Below are 25,025 nucleotides of genomic sequence, written 5' to 3' on the forward strand. Positions count from 1 at the left end.
GGTTTACTTAAGCCTATAAAATTGTGTCTAACTACTGGAACTTCTTAAAGAGAATACCCACCAAGTACTACCAATAATCTACTCTTATTATAAAGCTTCTTCTAAATCTCATTAGTACAGCGGTTTGGGCTTCCTTCTTTCACAATCCAGATTAAGAGGAAGTTTTTCAAGCAAGGATTGTCTCAACACTCATTAATTCCCTCAACATATACTGAACATTAACTGTGCGCCAGGCTTATATCTGCTAGATGCTGGCAAAAATACACAAGTTGTGCTTTCGTGAAGTTTTCAATCTGAGGCAATAAAATATTTTTTTAATTGTAAAACTGAACTGATACGTGCTATAAAGAGAGCTCCAGGAAGCTACCAGAATATATAACAGGGAGACTTGCCTCATCTGGTAAGAGTGGTCAAGAATGGTTCCCCTAAGGAAACGATTCTTGAGATCTAACAACTAAGTATGTGCTAAATATGCAAAAAAGGACCTGGGGCAGGCAGAGATGAGGATGGGGAGAATAATCTCAGCAGGTACAAAAAAATCTGTGGGAGAAGACCTGAGAAATAAGGTCACTAAGGTTCAGTTCAGTGTATGGTGGGGAAGTGGGAAAGCAGGGCAGAGGCCCTCAAAGCCATAACTATCTTTACACTGAAAAACACTTAAAGAATTTTAAGTTGGAGGTTGCCATGATCATATTTGTATTTAAAAACACTATTCTGGTGCCATGTGAAAAATGAACACAAAGTCAGGTTAGGAGGCTACTGATTATTGAGCTTCATGGAAGGATGACCCTGAAGGTGGCAAGTTGTCGAGAGCTGATGTTGAGAAAGTAAAATCCACAAAACTTGGTGATGGAGTATATAAATTATAAACGAGCTCATTGCGCTTCTGATTTAAAATCAGCAACTGTTTTAAATTGGCTGGTAAATGAAAATAGAGCCATTGGATTACAAACTGAGACCTCTGCGTGAGAGAATCCCTGGGGTCGGCGTGGTTATTAAGCAAAAGTTTCGCTGCATTCTCATGGGCTCTGTGGAAATGCTCCCCGATAGATTGGCGGTGACGTGTACAAAGGAATGTCCGAGGAAGGGTGCTCGCCCCTGGATCACCAAGGCTTGGGTCTTGGGAACCCTGGAGGGCTCGGTCAATTCACCGCCACAGACTTCGGGGCCCTGAGTAGTCCCCAGAACTCAGCAGTCACACCAGGTCGGGCGGCGCCGAAGCGGCAGGGAACTTCGGCCTCTATTCCGGTGTCATCCCACTGCCAAGGATGGGATTCAGCTTGCCGGAGATTTGCCGGAAGCTCAAGACTTAGCCCCTCTTCTTCGCTACGGTGGCCGAAAAGGCCCTGGAATAATAAGCCAAGTCAGACCGAAGAAGGCGCACGCGCATTGCGGACTTCTGGGCTCTGGGAAAGGCCCGATACCTGACGGGCAGAGAGTGCAGGTTTAGCGTCAGTGGTTTCCTCTCCCGCCCCGCCGCACCTAGAAGGGTTGTCGCCCAACAAGGTTGGTTTAGAGAAAGGAGGACCCGCCATTCCCCGTTGTCGATTAGCTGCCCGTCATCCATCAGGTTAGGAGGCGGAGTTTGGGCGCTTTCCTGTTGCATCAGCACGTCCCTCCCGGACCACGTGGCGCAAGCGCAGTGTTCCTGGGCGTTCCAACCCACCTCTGCCTGGCGACCACTCTCCTTTCCTCCTGACCGAAGTTTTGAGGTTTAGTTTTCTCTTAGTGGTTTGCCAGTGTCCGAGAAGGCCAGTAGCCCTTCAGGGAAAATGGGAGACGAGAAGTCGGTGAGTGGGTTGAGTGGATCCTGGAGGCCGGGCTGGGGCTCTCCTGGTACCCGTGTTGCCCAACCGGGGGAGGGAGGGGGTGGAGGAACCCGAGGGGGGCGATGGAGCTCCCGGACAAGTCAGGGCCCCCTTTGGAGAGGAATCTCAAATGGATAAAGCAGGGCGGGGCTTAAGATCGTCTCTGGGACCATCCTCTTTTTGTAGATGAGGACACTGAGACCTTGAGTGTCTTGCTCAGAGCCACACAACTAATTAGAAGCCGAGACAATTAGAATCTAGGGCTTCGGACTCCTAGACTAGGGTTATGTGGCTCACTTTCGTCGGGAAGAATGTTGCAGAGTCTCATTTACTTTTAAAACCACGTACGGGTAAAAAGCCCCAGTTTAAGGAAGGGAAAACCAAGTCATCGAGATCTGCCCAAGTTTTGGGTGGTTTATAATAAATGGTGGAGACTGGATGACCCCAGCTGACAAACTCTAGAAAAGTTACACACTTCCCTGCGTGGTGGTGGAGGCATGCCTTATACCATTCATAAATGCTCATTTCACCTCTGGACTTTCCCTTTAGTGTCATAAATTGCTTAGGAACATCTTCCCAATCCTCTTCTGTATACCAACTTTTGGGTTGAAATTTTAGATTGCTTTTACGTTGACATATCGCCTATTTTTGTTTTGTTTTCATTGGAAGTAAAGAACAGTTGCCCATCACGATTTCACTTGTTATAGGAAAGGTGAAATGGGCCTCAGGGTTCCAGAGAGATCCATTTTAACGCCCTGGCTCTACTGTTTACTAGCGATGTACAAATGGGAAATACTTACTTTCTTTGAGCCATTGTTCTCATTTGTAAAATGGAGAGGTATTTAGAAGACAAAAAAAAGTGATGTTAATTTTCTTCATCTTTACCATTATTCCTGTTCATTTAGCAAATATCCATATGACCAAAACCAAAAACATGTAATCAGAGAAATAGAATTATTTCCCTCTCTTTCTGTTTTAAAGCTATACAGGCAAACTTGCAATTAATTTTTCCCCTCTTTTTAAAAATAAATTTATTTATTTATTTTTGGCTGCACTGGGTCTTCGTTGCTGGGTGCAGCCTTTCTCTAGTTGTGGCGAGCAGGGGCTACCCTTTGTTGTGCGCGGGCTTCTCGTTGCGGTGGCTTCTCTTGTTGTGGAGCACTGGCTGTAGGCGCGCAGGCTTCAGTAGTTGTGGCACGTGGGCTCAGTAGTTGTGGTGCAATGGCTTAGCTGCTCCGCAGCATGTGGGATCTTCCCGGACCAGGGCTCAAACCCGTGTCCCCTGTATTGGCAGGTGGATTCTTAACCACCGCGCCACCAGGGAAGTCCCTTTTTACCCTTCTTTTCACCTGATATATTTGACTAATTACATTAATCATACAGTATGGTGAAGGCATGCAGGTAATCTTATAATCATGTTGGTTAGTTCTTGATTAGAATGGACTTAAGGTGTGTTCATTGTTCATCTGTTGACTATAAATGAACCTTCAGAGTTCATTAAATCGTGAATACCTGAGTGGGGCAAGTGTTAGCTCAACATGAAATTTGAAGTCATATTTTTAAAATTTGTTTTGTTTTTTAAATTATACAAGTCATAAGTTTTATGAAATTGAAAAGAACAATCAGAATGTCCACAAGGGATAAATGGATAAATAATGGAATGTTATTTGGCAATAAAAAGCAGTGAAATACTGATACATGTAACATGGATGATCTTGAAATCATTATACTAACTGAAAGAAGCCAGTCACAAAAAAACCAATATTGAATGATTCCACTTATATGAAATGCCCAGAGTAGGCAAAACTGTAGAGACAGAAAGATTAGTGGTTGCCAAGTGCTGGGGAGAGGGGAGAACAGGGAGTGACTGTTAATGGATACATGGTTTCCTTTTGGGGTGATGAAATTGATCCCGGTGATAGTTGGGCAACTGTCTATGCACTAAAAACCATTGAATTATATGCTTTATGTGGGTGAATTTTACGGTACAGAAATATATCTTAATAAAACTTAAAAAAAAATTCAAAGATCAAAAAAATATATGAAACAAAAGTCCCCCCGTCCCATCCCCAGTTCTACCCTCAAAACTCCTTCACTGCTGATGATAACATCCCCACTTAGAGCTGACCGCTGTCAACATCTGGGTGGGTATCTTTTTTTCCTGCCACTTGTAGGTTTTCTGAACTTAGAAAAATCATCTAACTTTTTAAAATTTTATCTATAAAATGGGAATAATAATGATAGTCATCTCACAGTGTTTCTATGAGAATCAGATGTGATTGTGGAGGAACTTTGTAAACTGTAAAACTTTATGTAGTGAAATTTGCATTAGGATGTTTCTATCTGAGCAGTTACAAAGAAGTAAGTAATTTATTTCTGAGAAGATACTCTTTGGAGTATCCCATAATGTGGTTCCGTGTTTCTCGACCTCAACACTCTTGACATCACGGACTGGATAATTCTTTGTTGTGGGAATCTGTCCTGTGCATTGTTGGATGGCTAGCAACCTCCCTGGCCTCTACCCACTCTCTGCCTGTTGTACGCACCACACCACACCGCCCTCCCACCTTCCCCCAACTCCCCACCCCCGGTTGTGAGAACTGAAAAGGTTTCCAGACATTGCCAGGTGTCTGCTTGGGGCAAAATTGCTTCTGGTTGAGAACCACGGGTAAAACCGTTCTTGCCATTGGTTGCCTTTTTGCACAGGACTTACTGTAAAACTTTCTATGACTTCCTGGAATTGAAGAATTGAATTCTAATTGAAGTACACATCTTTATGGTAACTTTTAGTGCTTGCTTCTGTCTAAGCCCTCATCTGTCTTAACTGACAGTGTTTCCTAAAAGGTTTAGTAATTTTCTCTCTCTCTCTCTCTCTCTCTCTCTCTCTCTCTAACATTTCCAGCAATAAGTTTCTGTGTACACCTAGAACAAAATTTCCTCCATTCTCAAAATCCGGCCTGTTGAAATCTTCTCCATCCTTTAAAGTCCTTTAAAGCCCTAACAGTTACTAGTGTCTTAGCTTATCTGACATCTGATCAGAGTACTACAGCTGTGTTCTTTTCTCCTCCAGGAGTTTCTCACATATGTATGCCTTAGTTTCCCCAAAGAGATTAAGTTTGCACATGGTAGGGATTGGGTCTTATGTTTGCTTCTTCTACAGGGTTTAAAAAAAAATACTGCGAGCACAGAGGCTCTGGGTAGTACTTGTGGGATGGATGGATATATACTGCATTAGATTTTTTTTTCTGAAAATACTACTGAATAAATTGCATGCTTCTTGTAGCTATATATTTAGTATATGTCCATTTAAACCTGAAGTGAGAGTCATGTGAACAGGTAAAATGAATGAAATTTGAGGACTTGAATATTATCAAGTAACTCTTCTACTTTTTTAGGGCTTGTCTTTATTGTAAGTTGTTAACTTGTCTTTGACAGTGGTGAAATTTTCTAGTCTTTCAAAATCAGATTTCCACTTAAAAAAAAAAAGATGCTAAAATAACATCCTCAAAACTTTTTTGGAGGCAGCATGGATGGGTGTCAAATGAGATTAAAATGTAAAACCTTCATGCCTTTTTTGCTTATTTAGGTAGGTGCCAGTGAAGAGAAACGAAAGGAAGGAGGCAAGAAGAAGAACAAAGAAGGCTCTGGGGATGGAGGTCGAGCAGAGGTAAATGTTTTCAGGGCTCTGTCATCAAAGATTGACAGAGGCAGGGAGCTGTCTCAGACTCATCCTATGCGAGATTCTAATGGTTTTCGTGGGGGTTATAAGATGGCACTAGATGGAAAAATCAGGGAGAATTAGGAAATTCTGAGAGGGGGAGAAAGACTTGCAGTTACTTGTTATTGAAAAAGGAAAACAACTGAAGTATGATTGTAAAATAATCTGTGGGATTAGATATTAGAACAGAAGTTGGTGAAAAGAGGACTGTGGTAATTAGTTGCCAGGTCGAACGCTAGCTGTCTGACCATTTCATTCAATGAGACGTTAAGAGACTTGGTGTTTGGGCTTTTACTGACTACAACAGAAACCAAAGAAAGCCTTGTTCCTTCACCCCACTAGCACTGTTTCCACCTGGACCTGCCACTGGAGTTTGGTTTTAAGCCAGGACAAATCTCCTTGCTGCCTCTCAAGTGTAGAGAAAAGGCTTTCAGTTCACCAGGCTCACACTAAAAGGAACTGGCATTTCAAGAGTCATCCCAGAATTGACCTGATTCCTGGGTCTTGCTTTAGGAGGCAGTTAAGCTTGTCTTCCTACTTAGATTTTGAAGTTGAACTGCTGTGAACCGTGCTTGACTTTTTGCTTTTGTCATCGCAACCGTTTTGTTAGAGACTCTTTAGAAAACGACCAGAATGCAAGACAAAGGAATAGGCTTTTAAGAAGTATGCTATAGCACAGTAAACTGACTTTAAAGAGCTGTTTTTATAAATGTTGCATTGCTACATTTATGGAGCTTCCACTTAATTTAGGGTAAGTTTGTAGGTGATCAAGAGTCACTAAGTGTTGCCAAGAGCCCTGCATAACCGCTTCTGTTGTGTTTTGTCCATTATATCCTACTGTAATTGTGGGGAATTGTTGATTGTGAATTTCAGAATTTGTAAGTAAGTAAGAAAATGGCGTATGTTCCCTAATTTCTTTTTTGTACTTTCAATACAAGTAGTACATGCTGTTCTGTTACAGCTTGAGATTTAGCCTGGAAATAGGAAACAAAGGGTATAATTAGAGGACTTTTTTGAATAGAGAATTGTGCATATGACATATGGTTGATTATATATGTTTTAAATGATCTGTCTGGAAAAAAAGTGTACAGTGAGATGTCGAAGACCTTTCTTCCTCCTCCACGCTCCCATCATCTGTGTACTTGTCTTGTTCCCCTTCTAAGGGCAGTGGGCAGGTCTTACTCTTCTCTTGCATCCGCAGAGCCAGGCACAGAGAGTATCTGCTCCATGAATGTTGAATAAATTAAGTTTGACACTAAGTTCTTCTGACCAGGAAGTGCCAAATGGATGTGGAGATAAACTGCAATAAGATACAGAGGGTCATGTGGGTGCGTAGGCCTGTAGTGATGTCAGAGTATGTGGGACCAGGTAATGTGCTTTGACCTGAGGGATTCAGAGCAGGGTTGTAGAATGATAGGCTTTGAGCTTTTAGTTAATTTACTGATGCCTCTTCATTGAGGATTATGGACCCCTGTGACAATTTAATGAAAAGTCCCCAAAGAGCACCCAAATGACTAAAGAAAGGGAAGGACTGTGGTCGGAGGGAATTATAAAGATATTAAGCCTCTTCCGTTTAAAAAACCGAAGGCCAAGAAAAAATATGATTGAAATGAGAAGGAAATTTTGTATAAGGGAAAAACAATAAAAGCACTACTTCATACAAGGTAAACTTTGTTTTTATTATTTCTTCCACTTTTCTAAAAAGGAAAGCAAGTGTGTACTGATTATTTATTTCTTCATTTGTTGTCTTGCAGTTGAATCCTTGGCCTGAATATATTAACATACGTCTTGAGATGTATAATAAACTAAAAGCAGAACACGATTCCATTCTGGCAGAAAAAGCAGAAAAAGACAGCAAGCCAATTAAAGTCACCCTGCCTGACGGTAAACAGTTGGATGCAGAATCCTGGAAAACTACGCCGTATCAAATTGCTTGTGGAATTAGGTATAAGCTATACCTGTCTGGACCTTCTGTTGTTTGTAACTGAACTTTTTTTTTTTAGCTTGCCAAGTTTTATCCTCATATTTTTATGTTCCTGTTCAATGTTTTTATTGTTTAATTTACCTTATTTGGGATTTTTAAAAAATCAAAATAATGTAGAGCTTTATAGTCAAGATTCAAAGTTAATATCTGAAAGAGTCAACTTCGGTCTTATTTTACAAAAAATTTTATATAATTAGTTCTCCTACTTTGATCATAAAATGTCCCATAACCAAGTAGAGAGTACTTCACCTATTTTGACTAAAAAGTCTCAGTTTTAAAGTTAAAAATGAAGGTAGCTCATCTCAAAATGGGAAAATTAAGAAACTAATATATGAAATATATTATTAAACTATATATGAAATATATGAAACTAACACGTGAAAAAATGTACTATTTTTATAAAGCTAATGTTAAAACTTTTGTCGGGCTGGGGAGAAGTTATTTCAGGTAACTGAGAATTAGATGCATACTTTGTAATAGAGTAAATGCTTTCCTAATCTAATATGATTGGGATGAATAGTTGGTAAGTTTATCAAAAAAATGATAAAGTTGGGAAGGCATAAATTGATACATGTATCTTCTACCGAGTGTTGGCAAACTGGTCATAGCCTGTTTTTGTACAGCTCAAGAGCTAAGAATCGTTCTTATGTTTTTAAATGGTTTGAAAAAAATAAGACAACTAAGAATATGCAACAGAAACCATGTATGGCCTTCAGTCTAAAATATTTATATGGCTCTTTACAGAAAAAGTTTGCCAGCCGCCATTTAAACATTTTAACTTAAAACTTATATATATTCATTTATTCACTAATATGTATATAAGGCTAAAGTTTGGGGGGTGGAGTGCTAATTAAACTTCTACATTATCTTAACACACTTGAGAAGCCATCTGAGTGCAGAAGCCTTCCAGATTTTTATGTAGTTGTTTCATCCACACCTGACTTGACAGTATTTTTTTAGTGACTTCCCTTTATCAAGCCTTCCCAAACATTCAACTTGGTTTGAATGTAATTCAAACCAAGAAACTGTAATTCCCTCGTTGTATTACTTATATATTTCTATTTATTTATAATAATTACATATTGAACTGAAACAAATGAAATCATATATGAATTGTCAGAAATGGTTGATTATCATCAATTTCATATTGTTGAACCTAAGACATAAAATAACAAGTGCGTAAACAAATTTGGGAACCATCACAGCTGATTCTTGGTAAGCCTACTATGTAACTGGTGGGAGTTAGGCCCACGAGCTATGTATTGGTATATGCCCTGGCCTTCTTACAAAAGGAATGGAATGTTGCTGTTAATTTGACAAGTACTTCTACCTAACATACTTCTGCCTTACTCCAAAGGAAGTAAGTAAGAAAGTTGTAATGTTAAGCAAGTTTCCATGTGAGATCATAAGTGACTAGATAGACCTTTAAATATCAGTTCAGCCTTTCACTTGAGAGATAATTTCGCAGGTGAGGTTAAAAGATTCCTCCGTTGTTGCACAATGAGTCTGTAGCTGTGTCAGTACTAAAATCCAGGCTCCTGTTAGTGCAAGAACTTTTTCTCTACATGCTACCGTACTGTTCTTCAGATTATGTTGTAATTTATCAAGTGGCCCATTGGAAAACTAATTTTCTCTTTTTTTGAATTAAAGCTTTTACTGCAGTGTAAGTGTCATAACATATTAGTTTGAAAATATTTGAGGCGGGGAAACTGCTAGACTATTATAGACTGTCATTTCTCTAGCTGCACATTCACATCTAGAAGCTGACTAACCTTACTCAATTCTGCTTGAGCCCCGCAGCTTCCTGAACGTCTCCTAACTTATATCTCTGCTTGCATCCATGCCCATTCTCAACATTTGAAGTGCCATCTCCTATCCTTTTCTTCCTGTCCAAATCTTTTGATGCTTCATCCCCTCATTACTTTATGTTTTAAAGCCTGTCCAGACTTCTCTGAACTGTGCTGCTTTCCCTTCCTCAGAACTCCTGCGACTTCTCCACTTGGTGGGTCTAACATCTCATCGCTTGAGGAGAGAGTTGTCTTTTGTACTATGTACTGTACGTTTAGATGACATTTTTATCCGTATTATAAAATGTTTCATTAAATAGTATTTCACTTCACCTGTATATTTGTTATAACTAACATCATCTTAGGCATTTGCAGAATTATGAGATTAGCGTTGCTTCTCAGAGGAAAGATCTGTTACAGATTTCAAGCAGGATGAAAGCAGAGAGGTTATTTAGAAGCACCTCCACCCCCCTTTTTTTTCCTTTGGAATCTGAATAGCTTGGCTCTATGGAAAACTAATTTTGGAGAAATTTAAAGATAAACTACTGGAACTTGTTATTGTTTATAACAGTTGCCATGTCTGCTTAAACAAGAAGCATTAAATGAGGTCAAATAATAGTGTTCTGAATTTTCAGCATCTTCTAGTTATATTCTTAGGGACTTTTTTGAATTTTGTCACTTTTTCATTTTATTTCAGAAAGGTAAATGTACATCTATATATAATATACAGGCGTACCTCAGAGATATTGCGGGCTTAGTTCCAGACCACCACGATAAAGCGAGTATCACAGTAAAGCATGTCACACGAATTTTTTGGTTTCACAGTGTATAAAAGTTGTTTACACTGTACTGCAGTCTATTAAGTGTGCAGTTGTTTGTCTAAACAAAAGTACATGTTGTAATTTAAAAAGACTTTATTACTAAAAAATGCTAACTATCATCTGAGCCTTCGGTGAGTCATAGTACTAACGTCAAAGACCACTGATCACAGATCGCCATAACAAATACACATAATAATAATGAAAAGTTGGAAATACTGTGAGAATTAACAAAATGTGACACAGAGACACAAAGTGAGCAAATGCTGTTGGAAAAATGATGCCAATAGGCTTGCTTGATGCAGGGTTGCCACAAAAAAAAAAAAACAAAAAAAGCTGCAGTATCTTCACAGTGCAATAAAAGGAGAGATATGCCTGTGTATAATGTTTATTTTCCTGTTCTTGTTCTCAAATTAACTGTTGTGCTGCAGAAAATTCTTTTTTAGAGTCTTGTGTTTTTATACCTGTGTGTATGTTTTTTTTAAAAGTCAAGGCCTGGCTGACAACACTGTTATCGCTAAGGTGAATAAAGTCGTCTGGGACCTAGACCGTCCTCTGGAGGAAGATTGTACCTTGGAGCTTCTCAAGTTTGAGGACGAGGAAGCTCAAGCAGTAAGTTTTTATTCAGATTCACATTTGCAGACTTCTCCAGCTTATTACTAAAGCCAACGGGTGGCTAAAGTTGATTGATGTCTCATTGTCATACTTGAAATCTTCATTTTGTCTTTCATGTAGGAAGCATAGTAAAAGTGCTTGTCTTATAAAATTAATAAGTGCACTTATTCAAGTTTATTTTTACTCTAGATACTTCAGTGGGGGAAAAGTGCTGGGAATTTTATTAAAAATTGATTAAGCAAGTAAAAATTGTTTTCTGCATTATTAGTCAACACTTAATCAAGATGCATATATTTAACAAATTCGAGCATGATTTAAAGTTCTCTTCCTGTTGGGCAATTGATTTCTGTATTTTTCTTACCTTAAAATGCAGATCTGCTGAAAGCACTGTAAAAATCAATCTGCATTTGATGGCAAAGTTTTCTCCTTATTTCCCCATGATGGAATACCATATAAGAAGAAGTAAAATACGTTGTTTTGGTGACAGTGGTTTACTTATGTATGTGAATCAGTGGTTTTCAAATGTATTCTGGAGTCCTTAAGTTTTTTATGAGAATTTAATTTTACTTATTATTTATTTACTTATTTATTTATTGAAGTATAGTTGACTCACATTATTAGTTTCAGGTGTACAGTTTTTATGAGAATTTTAAAAAATCTTTATTTTGGTACCTTATTAATTAATCTTAAAAGCATTGCTTTGGGTATATTCTGTCTCATCTGAATTACCACCTTAAAACCAAGTACTACCTTTTGATTTCAAGGCCCGTATGTGGTCCTTGGTTTTGTAATTGTACCATAGGGTCAAGTTGTACCATCTTAGCTTTGTTTGGGGCCAATAAGAGAAAAGCAGATATAATTCTTTTTTTTTCTTGTGGTACACGGGCCTCTCACTGTTGTGGCCTCTCCCGTTGTGGAGCATAGGCTCCGGACGCGCAGGCTCAGCGGCCATGGCTCACGGGCCCAGCCGCTCCACGGCATGTGGGATCTTCCCGGACTGGGGCACGAACCCGTGTCCCCTGCATCGGCAGGCAGACTCTCAACCACTGTGCCACCAGTGAAGCCCTATAATTCTTAAGTGATGTTCCACAGCCAAGTAAAGGCCAGAGCATAGCCTTTACTAATTTTGGAGAAATTTAAAGATAAACTACTGGAAATTGTTATTGTTTATCACAGTTGCCATGTCTGCTTAAACAAGAAGCATTAAATGAGGTCAGATAATAATGTTCTGAATTTTCAGCATCTTCTAGTTATATTCTTAGGGACTTTTTTGAATTTTGTCACTTTTTCATTTTATTTCAGAAAGGTAAATGTACACATATATATTATTTACAGGCATACCTCAGAGATATTGCGGGCTCAGTTCCAGACCACCAACTCAGATATTTTGAGTCAGTTCCAGGGATTGACTCAAAAGATCCTGGGGCCATGGCAGTTAATAAGACAGTCACATTGTGAGTGCCTATTGTTTTCAGGAAACAAAATCCATCCCGTTTAATTAATGATGCTAAATTTGTATTTTAATTAGTTTGAAAACAACTAAACCAGATAATTTCTAAGGTACAAATACAATTTAGTAATTAGAATCATTTTAAATTATGTTGGCTCTGAATAGAATCACACTGCAATCTATAGATTTGTAAATTTAGGTTTTCACGTCTTGGGTTTATTTATAATAAACTTTATATATCTTTCAAAACAAACAAATTAATTTACAGCTTGTATGCCCAGACTCAAACCATCCCATTTTTCTTTGATTTTCAGGTATATTGGCACTCGACTGCTCACATAATGGGTGAAGCCATGGAAAGAGTCTATGGTGGGTGTTTGTGTTATGGTCCACCAATAGAAAATGGATTCTATTATGACATGTACCTTGAAGAAGGGTAAGTTATGTAACTGGATAAAGAAAAATAAAATCTGAATTACTATGGGTCCATACAGTATTTTTAAAGAGTTCTCAATTAAGGAGGAATGATATAAAACTTATTGCTTCATAGTCACCAAGTACTCCCGCTAACAAAACTTAAAGTGTTGTAGTAACTCACGATGTAGTAGAGAGCTCTCTTCTAGATCAGTGGAGGTGGAACCCTAAGCTATGTCGGGAAATAAAATGAAGCTTGGACCTCTCCTGTTCTTTAAACCTGGTTATAAAGTTAGAGGAATGTTCACTAGTTGGAATGGTCTTCACGATGACCAAGGTCAGAGCCACTGAAAATATGAAAATAGTTTATAAAAAATGTCTAGTTTAAAATTCTTAATAAATGATGCAGGGGTCTAACTTTTTATATTAAAACCCTTAAAGTATTCTAAAGAAATGTTCCTGCAAGCTGCGATGTGAGTGGAATAGAATGGAAAGAGATTAATTATATTTTCTTCTTCAGGGGTGTGTCCAGCAACGATTTCTCTTCTTTGGAGGCTTTATGTAAGAAAATCATTAAAGAAAAACAAGCTTTTGAAAGATTAGAAGTTAAGAAGGAAACTTTACTGGAAATGTTTAAGGTAAATTGAACTGTAACATGGCCTCCACTTTTGTTTCACTCATTAATGTTACGTAAAGTACATTGGGCTCTATGCAGTGCTCTGTGGTGACCTAAATGGGAAGGAAATCCAAAAAAGAGAGGATATATGTATATGTATAGCTGATTCACTTTGCTGTATAGCAGAAACTAGCACAACATTGTAAAGCAACTACTCCAATAAAAATTAATTAAAAAAAATAAAGTAGGGCTTCCCTGGTGGCACAGTGGTTGGGAGTCCGCCTGCCGATGCAGGGGACACGGGTTCTGCCCCGGTCCGGGAGGATCCCGCGTGCCGCGGAGCTGCTGGGCCCTGAGCCATGGCCGCTGAGGCTGTGCGTCCGGAGCCTGTGCTCCGCAGCAGGAGAGGCCACAGCAGTGAGAGGCCCGTGTACCGCAAAAAAAAAAAAAAAAGTACATTGGGGCTTAGTTTACTAAGTTCTTTAGAAAAATTTAAGTGTTTTTAAAACATGAAATACATATTTATATTTATACAGTGATTAGATGTACTTTGAATTGTATTTTAGCTATAGTATTTAGAAGTAAAAATTAAAGGATGGTTATTTAAAAAATAATTTTTCCTATTTTCAGTACAACAAGTTCAAATGCAGGATATTGAATGAAAAAGTGAATACTCCAACTACCACAGTCTATAGGTGAGAATATCAAGTGTCATTAAATACCATTGGTGTGTATGTCATTTTAAGTCTATGTTAAAATTCCTTTTAATTTATCTCTAGGTGTGGCCCCTTGATAGATCTCTGCCGGGGTCCTCATGTCAGACACACTGGCAAAATCAAGACTTTGAAAATACACAAAGTAAGCAATGTAACTTTGAAGGCGCTATATAAACATATTTGTATACTAAAGATGTATGTTTAAACTTGCATTCGTTTCTCTTTTCAGCCATTTTTCTCTTGCATGTTTAAGGGTGGATTTTTTTCTCGTGCTTTCTACTGACTGTGGGCACTACGTGCCACTAGCCTTTTTTTTAACTGAAATTCTCTCAAGCACTGACTGAGTGACTCACCACTCATCACCAGAGCACACAGGGATGGAGATTTGGAGGATTTACAAAATCACAGTCATGGGCCATCGTGGCTCTAAAAGCTTTGAGACTCACTGTAGGAGTGTGTGCTCTTGCCTTTTGTATGTCTGAGGTAGTAATTACCCAAGTTGTTCTTTTTTAACCAAACTAATCCTGCCAGTCAGATTTTTTTTTTTTTTTTTTTTTTTTTGGCTGGTTGGTTGGTTTTCCATTTTTGCTGAATCATCTTGTGGGAGATGCCCCTGTAGTCAGTCGTGTTCGTGGAGTTGTGGTATGAGTGGGTCTTGAGGGCAGGGCAATTTCAAAGGCATTAAGCAGCCAGCTTTGTGCTGTGGAATGAGTACAGCCACCCTAGCAAGGCCTCAGCAACTGAGATGCTTACTACATGTGCACTTTTTGTGCCATTTTTCTTGTCATAAGGACTAAATATGAATTTGACTCACGGTGTGACTGAGAGAGAAAACGTCTAACTCTTAAAATAAATGAGATATTTAAAAATTTGGGGACTTCCTTGGTGGCGCAGTGGTTAAGAATCTGCCTACCAATGCAGGGGACACGGGTTTGAACCCTGGTCCCGGAAGATCCCACATGCGGTGGAGCAACTAAGCCTGTGCACCACAACTACTGATACTGTACTCTATAGCCCCCATGCTCCGCAACAAGAGAAGCCACTGCAATGAGAAGCCCGTGCACTGCAAGGAAGAGTAGCCCCCGCTCGCCACAACTAGAGAAAACCTGCGTGCAGCAACGAAGACCCAACACAGCCAAAATAAATAAATTTATTTTTCAAAAAAATTTGAATATTATCTCATGGTTATTGCTTCTTTTCAGAATTCCTCCACCTACTGGGAAGGCAAGGCAGATATGGAGACTCTGCAGAGAATTTATGGCATTTCATTCCCAGATCCTAAAATGTTGAAAGAATGGGAGAAGTTCCAAGAGGAGGCTAAAAACCGAGATCATAGGAAAATTGGAAGGGTATGTTTAAAAGAATAATGATGTGTGTAGACTGAGTTTTCTTTATTTTCATTTGAATTGAAATTGTATTACGTACCAGGAATTTACTTCTGCAGAGATGCTGTAGCTTTCAGTAATTATTGTACTGTCCTGTGAAAGCTGTAAATTACTTATTCATTGTCCACATTATCTTTCTAGAGTGTGTTCAGTACCGCACAGAAGTTCATTTTGACTACTCCTTTTATTGAGAACAAATGCTGATGACCTACATTTTTCTTTAAAAAATGTATAGCGGCATAGCAGCATTTCATAGAGCTGGGAGATGCTTTAGAAATCCCCTGGTCTCACTGACTTATTTTAAAGATGTGGAGGGCTTCCCTGGTGGCGCAGTGGTTGAGAGTACGCCTGCCGATGCAGGGGACACGGGTTCATGCCCCGGTCTGGGAAGATCCCACATGCTGCGGAGCGGCTGAGCCCGTGAGCCATGGCCACTGAGCCTGCGCGTCCGGAGCTTGTGCTCCGCAGCGGGAGAGGCCGCAGCAGTGAGACGCCCGCGTACCGCAAAAAAAAAAAAAAAAAAAAATGTGGAAACTTAAGTCCCAGGAAGATTCATCTGCTTGTTGCCCAAGATGACATAGCAAGTCATTGATGGATTCTGTGGTGTCCTTTTCTTTATTCTTCTACCCCTGACTGTTTTCTAAGCTGTCAGTTGGGTTTGGTAAAAATACTCCCTTCTAGAAAAGTGTTTACTCTGTGCTGGGCGTCAGGTCACGGCTGTTAGGTTGCGAAGTTTGAGCACAGGCAGCATCCACTGTCCTGTGCTGCTGACTGCCTGAAATAAGATCCAGCAGGAAGGAGGCCAGCAACAATTGGTGGGGTCCCTCCCTGAGGACTTGGGCATTTGGTGGGCAGGAAGGTAGGAGGGTGTGCCTCTTTCACCATGACCCAAAGTTAGCCAACTTCTTCTCCATCTTCTCTTTCATTATCAGTGTCTTTTTCTCAGTCTCCTTCCTGCTGTTCTTACTTTAAAAAAAAAAGAAAGAAAGAAAGAAAAAAAGGGAGGGAAGGAGGGAGGATCTTTGAGCTTTGAGGAATTAAGACTCTGAGAGCCCCTCCTGTGCATAGTAGAGGAGAACTAAGACCCTTGCTCGTGTGACTCTTGGGTAAACTTGACTGGATTCAGGAATGTAACAGTCAGAGAATGTCAGAGAACGTACTTGTGCTAAGTGGTAAAGCACCTGCAACACCAGAAATGTCAACATGTTTTCCTTGATTTGGGAATGGCACCAATTAAGATATGAAGCATCATGACCGTATTCTGAACTCAAGAACCCTGAAATTTATGTTGATATTATATACATATATAAACTTCCTTTTGCTTTCGTTTTACCCAGGACCAGGAACTATATTTCTTCCATGAACTCAGCCCTGGAAGTTGCTTTTTCCTGCCGAAGGGAGCATACATTTATAATACACTTATTGAATTCATCAGGGTAAACCATATTCATTACTTTCTTCTGTAGATTTAAGACATAAGTTGATTTTATTAAATAAGATCTGCCGAAGGGAAAGATAATCTTTTGTTTGAGAAGAAACATTTCAAATAATAAATGAAAATGGACGTATTAGGTTTCATAAAATGTTGAAAAAATTCTTTCCTTCTAATACATGATCTTGTCCACATACCTGGGTGTGCACGCATGAGACAAGCTGGTGAGCCTGAAGTGGGGCCTGTAACCCTTTACACAGGAGCTCTGTGGCTTTCCGACCATTCATTTGTATTTTCCTAGAAAAAGCAAGTTAATCTTTACATTGCTTTTTTTCTTTGTAAACTATGAAGTGTTTTAAGCATACATTTATAGAGAATAATACTGCCAACATCTCTGTACTCCCACCTAATTTAACACATAACTGCATTGGGCTATATTTGCTTCAGATTTTTTAATTGAGGTAAAGTAATACATATATAGTAAGGGGAAAAAATCCTCCCCTTTGAGAGCCCTTTCTGATCCATTTCCCTCCTTTCCTAGAAGAAACTACTGTTTAGAAGTTAGCATGGTTGGATTCTTTTTGTCCATGTTATTTTTACATCTACCCCATAAATATGTACCCTAAGTTATAGTGTTTGTTTGTGTGCTTCAAACTTACATACGTGAAGTCTCATTGTATATCAGTCTGCATTGTGATTTTCATTTTAGATAGGTACGGATCCAGTTTGTTTCCAGTTGTTACGTATTAGTCTGTCATATAACTACCACAGTGTTCATTTCTTTACTGGGGGACACTGATGTAATTTCCCATTCTCCCGTATTACCAGCTGTGCTGCAGTAGCCTTCTTATGTGCGTGTGCAGGGGCTTCCTCTGGTGTATACCTCCAGGTGGAGCTTCTAGATTATAAGATGTACATCTTGAACTTTACTAGATAGTATAAAATTGCTCTTGAAATTTTTACTTCCACCAGCAGTGTAAGCATCTATTCCTTACACAGGCATTGTATTTGTTTTCTAACAGAGTGAATATAGGAAACGAGGATTCCAGGAGGTGATCACCCCAAACATCTACAACAGCCGACTCTGGATGACCTCGGGCCACTGGCAGCACTACAGCGAGAACATGTTCTCCTTTGAGGTGGAGAAGGAGCTGTTTGCTCTGAAACCCATGAACTGCCCGGGACACTGGTATTCTGCAATTTTGAGTTTCTAGCAAAGATTTTCTTGCAATCAGTCCCAGATTGTTTTCCCTCCTTTGAAAGTATTTTGTGAAAAACAAATTATGTAATCAGAAGAGTATTTAAATGCATCATCATTGTGGTGTTGTAACATCTTCTGTGCCCAGCTAGATCCTCAGATCTACAGATAGTCAAGAATGGAACTGGGGTAGCAGCAGTGAACAGGCAGAATACAGAACAGGGGCGACTGAATATGGGGCCCAGCAGATTTTTTTTTTTTTTTTTAAAGAAACATGTATCAAAATCTTCTGCTGATGAATTGACCTCCTTGGAAAATCCTCCTTGCCTTGAGGCCGTTCACTTTCTATCCTTGAAAGTTGGGTGAAGAGCAGCGTGGCGGCAGACTAGGGAGAGCTGTGGCTGTAGGTAGCTGAGTCATCGCTCCTAGCACTGCTCCCAGTAGCAAGACCTCGAGGACAGAGGGCTGAGCCAGAGGAGTCTCCGCGTGGGGAGTAGCTTGTAGGTCAGGGAACCAAGGTCAAGTTCATTCTTAGTTTTCCCAGATTCTTCAAAGTTTCTGAAGCACTTTCAGACTAAGGGAACTGAAGCACTTTTGCGAGCAACAAGAGTACAGACTTTAGTTTCTGCTGATATAAATGATTTGTATATAGCTAAGATTTTCTTTAAAATATGAGCCTTACAGGCAGTCCTCAAATTAATAGAGATAGAGCACAAGGCTATGACTCCAGACTTACGGGAATACATTTTGAATTTTCTCTTAGCTATAGATGGTTGTATTGTAATTTATTTGCTACTTTATTCGTGCAAGTGCTTACACTGTTGTATGAAGGCCAGACTTTGAAAAGTGTTGTTTGTGTGAACTAGAACCAGTAGCTTTTTGACAGCCTTCCTTATAGTATTAGAGAAGCAGTTTTATTCTTGTGAAATTAAATATCAGTGGATTTTACTTTTCTGTTTTCTTTAGCCTTATGTTTGATCATCGGCCAAGATCCTGGCGAGAGTTGCCTCTGCGAGTAGCTGATTTTGGGGTGCTTCATAGGAATGAGCTGTCGGGAGCGCTCACAGGACTCACTCGGGTACGAAGGTTCCAGCAGGATGACGCTCACATATTCTGTGCCATAGAGCAGGTAGGAGACGCTGGGGTGAAACACGTGGAAAAGAAGTGTCACAAAACTTGAAAATTAATGACCACTGTGTCCCTGTTTTTTGTTTTTTTTTTTAATTTAAAGATTGAGGATGAAATAAAAGGGTGTTTGGATTTTCTGCGTACAGTATATAGCATATTTGGGTTTTCTTTTAAACTGAACCTGTCTACTCGTCCGGAAAAATTCCTTGGAGATATTGAAGTATGGAATCAAGCTGAGAAAGTAAGTGGTGATTTTCAGCGTGCTTCAGTGTTATTTGACTGAAATTGGCTTGCGCCATAATGTGATAAAGTAAAACCTCTTTAAATGGATAAAAGCAAAAGAAAATTGGAAATGGTTTCTAGGCTTGTATAAGCTAGTTTTTTTTCTCTATGGTTTTGTATTTTAGAAATGGTTGAATGTTCTTTTAGTCATCAAGCTGTAACCTTTAAAGGGGTTTGTGTATGAGTATGTCTAGGTGGACAAAATGGTAAAACAAAGAATAGTGACACATGAAAGTAGTTGTAGTATTTTTAGTCTCAAATTAGGCTGGAAGAAGTTGCATTTGAACAGAAGTTAAAATCATTTTGCTTTATCCTTAGCAACTTGAAAACAGTCTGAATGAGTTTGGTGAAAAGTGGGAATTAAATCCTGGAGATGGAGCTTTCTATGGTCCAAAGGTCAGTACCAACGTCTATTTGAGAGTAATATGTCTTTCATTTTTAGGTGAAGAAGAGATTACTTTAAAATAAGTTTTAAAAAATTCAACCCTAATACAACCCAATCTTTGCTTCTTAGATTGACATACAGATTAAAGATGCCATTGGTCGGTACCACCAGTGTGCAACAATCCAGTTGGATTTTCAGTTGCCCATTAGATTTAATCTTACTTTTGTAAGGTGAGTTTCTAGTGTCTGCTCTGAATATTCTTCTTCAAGAACGTATAAAGGAATATATATATATATATATATATATATATATATATATATATAAAATAAAGCAAAACAAATCTTTTCCTTCTAGCCATGATGGTGATGATAAGAAAAGGCCGGTGATTATCCATAGAGCCATCTTGGGGTCAGTGGAAAGAATGATTGCTATCCTCACTGAAAACTATGGGGGCAAATGGTAATTTTTGTCATTGTTTCCTTCTGTTTTTGTCTGGACCGTGTAAACTGACTGTCAGAAATGTCTGCTGTCCAATTTAGTTATATGATGGAAAGGAAGAATGATTCTAGTTGGTCACTTCTAATTAATGATAAGTGTTCACTAAAAAGTAAGGAATCACAATCTAAACCCAAACTTTTTAGCTCTATGAATGTTTGTTGTGAGTAATTATTTTTATTTTAGCACTTGATTTGTTTGAATATTATATAAATGCTTTCTAACTAGGAATTATTATTCAGTAAGAAGCTTATTGTTTTGATTGCTTTTCAAGTAACTTTGGGAATTTATAAAAGTTTGATGTTTTTGTCTGAGTAAACAAGAGTAGGCTTTTAGCAATACTTTGTTCAGTGTTGCTGATCATAATAAACAAGTATTTTAGACTCTGTAGAAGCCAAGGTTTTTTTTCTTTTGATTGAAAGTACAGACTCCAAACTGATCATCATTTTTGTGTCCTATTTCTAGAAGTTTATGTTTCTACTGGCAAGATATAAGCACATGACTTGCATTTTATTTTCTAAGCAGCTTTATCTGGGCCCACATTTTGTAAAGGCAGTTGAAAACAGCACATGGTTACAAAACACCCATTTTGTAGAGCCTGACAGACTACACTGTAGTCATCTCAGTTTCATGTGTAATTTGGTTACTTCAGACATGGGGTGGGGTGGCGGTGTCATACTTGTAAATGAAATAAGCTAATCTCCTTTTAGTTATATTTCATGAAATCAGATCAAATGTGGGCAGTATTCTCTATGCACAGTCTAGAGAATAGGGGGATCCTCAGATAACTGCTCTACGAAACCTGTAGTAGGTGGGGGAAAAAGCCCACAGTTTGGGTAGAATTTAGTGCCTACTCCAGCCTTTTCCCTAATGTAACAAAACAACTTGAACATAGAGGAGTGACCAAGAGAAACACTGGCCTGATGTGTGCAGCATGGGGAGGGGTTAGACACCTGAAATACCTGAAAGGTAGAATTGAGGATGGGGTCACCTTTTAATAAGCAGTGAAAATACACTCATTTTTACCAAGTACCATCACCAGTTATTATCGGTTCCAATTTGTTGAATCCTGCAAAGTGGATCTTGAATAAACTGAAGGTACAGCCTTTGTCCCCCAGTGAAGAAAAAGTAATAAAATAACACTTGAACAAAATAACTTTTTGAGTAAAGTAACTTGAATCACTAAGTGTTTCTTAAACTATGTTAAGCCCTCTGGCAGCAGGCATATGGTGTTCTGTTACCTGATGCGTTGAGCTGTGGGCTGTAGTCCCTGCCCTCTGTTTGCTTTGCTATATCTGCTTAGCAAGACAAATCTTAGTTACAGGTTTTCCTGATTTAGGGTTAGTTTTCTTCTCCTGAATCTCCCTTTAGTCCTTTTTGGATATTGAAAAAAAGCCAAGTTTTTTAAAGTGGCCCTTGCATGTTTCAGGAAATGGTACTGAAGAGTAATCTAAGAAATGTGCCATTCTTGTTAAGGAAAGTGCCCAAATCCACATTAAATGTTTTTAATTTCTTCTAAAGGCCCTTCTGGCTGTCTCCTCGCCAGGTAATGGTAGTTCCAGTGGGACCAACATGTGATGAATATGCCCAAAAGGTAATCCTTAAGTATGACTTACTTTAAATTTAAGAGCTGTCGCTCAGCTTTTCAATCTCATAAACTACGTGTATTCTTGGTAAATCAAGCTGCTTGTGATATAGAGAAATGTTTCTATTTTCAGTCTGTGGTAAGCCTCAGTAGATCATATTACCTCTTCAATGCTTTTTTATGTGGTTCCATGGTTAGTAGACTTAGAGAGTGTTTTGTACATATTTGTAGTTTTTAGTTTTTAGCATTAGTAAATAGCAAATGCCTCAGTATGACATGTAAATTCAAATGCATAGAGCAGTTTAAACTGCTCTTTGACTTCAGTAATTTTGCTTTGTTTCTAATGCACATTTCTTTAATTTGAAACTTTTTTTCAGGTTAATGGCATGACAGAGCAATGTTTGCCTTACCTACCAAAATGCTACCTTACTAACAGATGTACAAATATCCATTCATACTTCATACCTTAAAGACTGGAACACTCTGTTCTGTTGTAGCAACAATTTCATACTAAGGAATTTCAAATTATCAAAAGCTGATATTAAAAAAGCATTGTTTCGTAACTGGCAAAGTAATAAATTGGCTAGTTAAAACAGACAAAAATCTAAATATCAATGAATAACATTGTAACATCAAAACCACCATGTTTTCAGGTCATCAGAATAAATTTCACTCGGGTCTCAACTGTCTTTAAGAAATAAATGATCATTAAGACAGCTGATAGGCAAACCATTCAAGATATACTGTGTTCCTATCACTGCACATGGTAGTTTTAGTTAGAAATGATCAGAATCAGCTATGCTCCATGTTTAATGGATTTTACTTTATTGTATTTGCATTAAGAAAGCTCACACAGTAGGAAGAAAGTCTGTATTAGTTAACTCACTTTTCAACTGGAGATAGTACTGTCTTTCTCCTTTCCATCTGGGGGTGGAGTAGCGTTTAGAATTTTGTGGGGTGGATTTTGGTTATATTGAGTGGACGGGAGGGTGAGCACTGCTATTGATACTTAATGACTAGAGACCACAGTTGTTAAACAGCCTAAAATTACCAGGCTTCCTCCCCGATTACAGAATAGCTCAACTCACGTGTGTAGAGGACTCGTGTTAAAAAAAAAAAAAAAGACACTGGTGCTTTATTCTTTAAAATAGGTTACAGTTGAGAGTGAAGTCTTATCCTGGCACTCTAATAAACTAAGTAAGAACCCTTCTGAAATTTGCATACTTATAAAATCCCAGGAGGTTCATTGGTTAATGATCACTAAGGCACAACAACCTATTAGTGAAATAAAAATGGTTCATTCAGATCTTTTTGTCATATTAGTGGTAATTGGTTGTCAGATGGATGGAAAATATAAGCTAGTTTATTTAATTTAATTCACAATTTATTTCTCGAGCAGAGTATATAGTTTTGTAGTTCTAAGTCACAATAATATATGCTTCAGTATATCTATTAACATTCCTTTTTAATGCTGGCATGATTATCCAAATTGTTTGTTAAATAAAAATATTTAAGATCAAAATATAATTCTGATTTTAGATCTGAAGAACCCTCTATCTCTATTTAAATAGGTACGGCAACAATTCCACGATGCTAAATTCATGGTGGACATTGATCTGGATCCGGGCTGTACGTTAAACAAGAAGATCAGAAATGCACAGTTAGCACAGTATAACTTCATCCTAGGTAAGAAAGGAGACTCACCAAAGAAAACCTGCCAACCTTTAGGAAAACTTGAAATGCTGAGACTTAGGCTTAAGAGAACTGCGGTCATCAGTAGTTCTTTCCAGTCCTGATCTCAAACTGTATGTTTGTTCCATTGATGTAACACTTTGGTTTTAAAAAAGAGTACTTAAAAGGTTTGTCTAAAAATCTCCCCTTCACCTCCTATTTTTTCATATGGTGAAGTTTTATTAAGTTGGCTGGATTAAGTGACTTGGTAAACACAGCAGTTCTAGTCATTGCAAAATGGTGAGTTGGGGTTTTTTGTTTTGTTTTTTAATGACTAGATTTGGTCACCTGTACATTTTAATGAATCAGAAGCTACAGGGTGGATTTCTGTTCCAATATTCAATAGGAGTCCTTTCACCTAACAAAGCTTTGTGGGTTTTGGTTTAGTTGTTGGTGAGAAAGAGAAAACCAGCAGCACTGTCAATATCCGTACCAGAGATAATAAGGTGCACGGAGAACGTACTATTTCTGAAACCATCGAGTGGCTCCAGCAGCTCAAGCAGTCCCGCAGCAAACAGGCAGAAGAAGAATTTTAAGGAAGAACTTTGCCCAGATTGGCTCAATGGAAAAGGATGAGCATGTTTCCATAACAGTAACTTTGTACAATTGAAAACATCAGCTTCTACTGACCTTGGAATAGTTTGGCAGAGTCCGCAGAGATGAATGCAGGATCAACCTTTTTTGACCTAGACAGATTTTAGAAAATATGTATTTGAAGGAGTTAATTAAAAGTGACACAGTAAAGTGATTTTATTCATTAAATTTCTGAGCACTGGAATAAAAACATGAGGAATGCTCTGATGTAATGTGGAAGAATGTTTTTGTAAATTTAATACGGCTAAAATAAAATTTCAAATTTGATTAATGGAAAAGAAAGATTAGAATTGGATTATGATCTAGAAATAAAAACTTTTATTCATGTAAGTTTCAACTGCTCCGTCCCTCGTGTCCATGCACACCTACCTGGAACAAATGGCGTGATTCAATACTTATCTTTCATCTTTTATAATACAAATGATGTAAGTTGGGTGGAGGGGTAAAATCTGTAGTGTACTGCTGTTCTCAAACTGGGGTATGAACCAGGTGCCTGCTTCTCAGTCACAGGGTGACACCGTGGAGGAATGTCACTTAACTGTTTTGCGATGCAAACCTTTTAAAACAAATTAAAACCAACCATGAAGCTAATTTAGAGTAGATTTGCACAAATTTTTAAGAAGGATGAGTCTTCAAAGAAATGCATGCTTCATAGATGTAGAGAACAAACTAGTGGTTACCAGTGGGGAGAAGGAACAGGGGAGGGGCAATAATAGGGGTAGGGGATTAAGAGGTACAAACTATTAGGTATAAAATTGGCTACAAGGATATATTGTGCAACACAGGGAATATAGCCAACATTCCATAATGAATATAAATGGATTATAACCTTAAAAATTGGGAATCACTATATTGTACACCTGTAACTTATATAATATTGTACA

General features: G+C 38.5%; 1 protein-coding gene across 1 annotated transcript; it reads left to right on the forward strand.

Annotated features, from left to right (window-relative positions):
- Nucleotides 1-1,527: 1,527 nt before the first annotated feature.
- On the forward strand, nt 1,528-24,466 carry TARS1 (threonyl-tRNA synthetase 1). The gene is made up of 19 exons (XM_065875312.1): nt 1,528-1,790; nt 5,395-5,475; nt 7,281-7,471; nt 10,604-10,727; nt 12,495-12,616; nt 13,115-13,232; nt 13,841-13,905; nt 13,990-14,068; nt 15,129-15,275; nt 16,649-16,747; nt 17,766-17,932; nt 18,908-19,070; nt 19,173-19,310; nt 19,670-19,747; nt 19,866-19,966; nt 20,091-20,195; nt 21,753-21,825; nt 23,388-23,502; nt 23,935-24,466. Exons 1-19 carry the CDS (start codon nt 1,773-1,775, stop codon nt 24,081-24,083), a joined length of 2,133 nt encoding a protein of 710 aa, XP_065731384.1. The 5' UTR covers nt 1,528-1,772; the 3' UTR covers nt 24,084-24,466.
- Nucleotides 24,467-25,025: the final 559 nt, after the last annotated feature.

Source organism: Phocoena phocoena, chromosome 3 (assembly GCF_963924675.1).
Source record: "Phocoena phocoena chromosome 3, mPhoPho1.1, whole genome shotgun sequence".
NCBI lineage: Eukaryota > Metazoa > Chordata > Mammalia > Artiodactyla > Phocoenidae > Phocoena > Phocoena phocoena.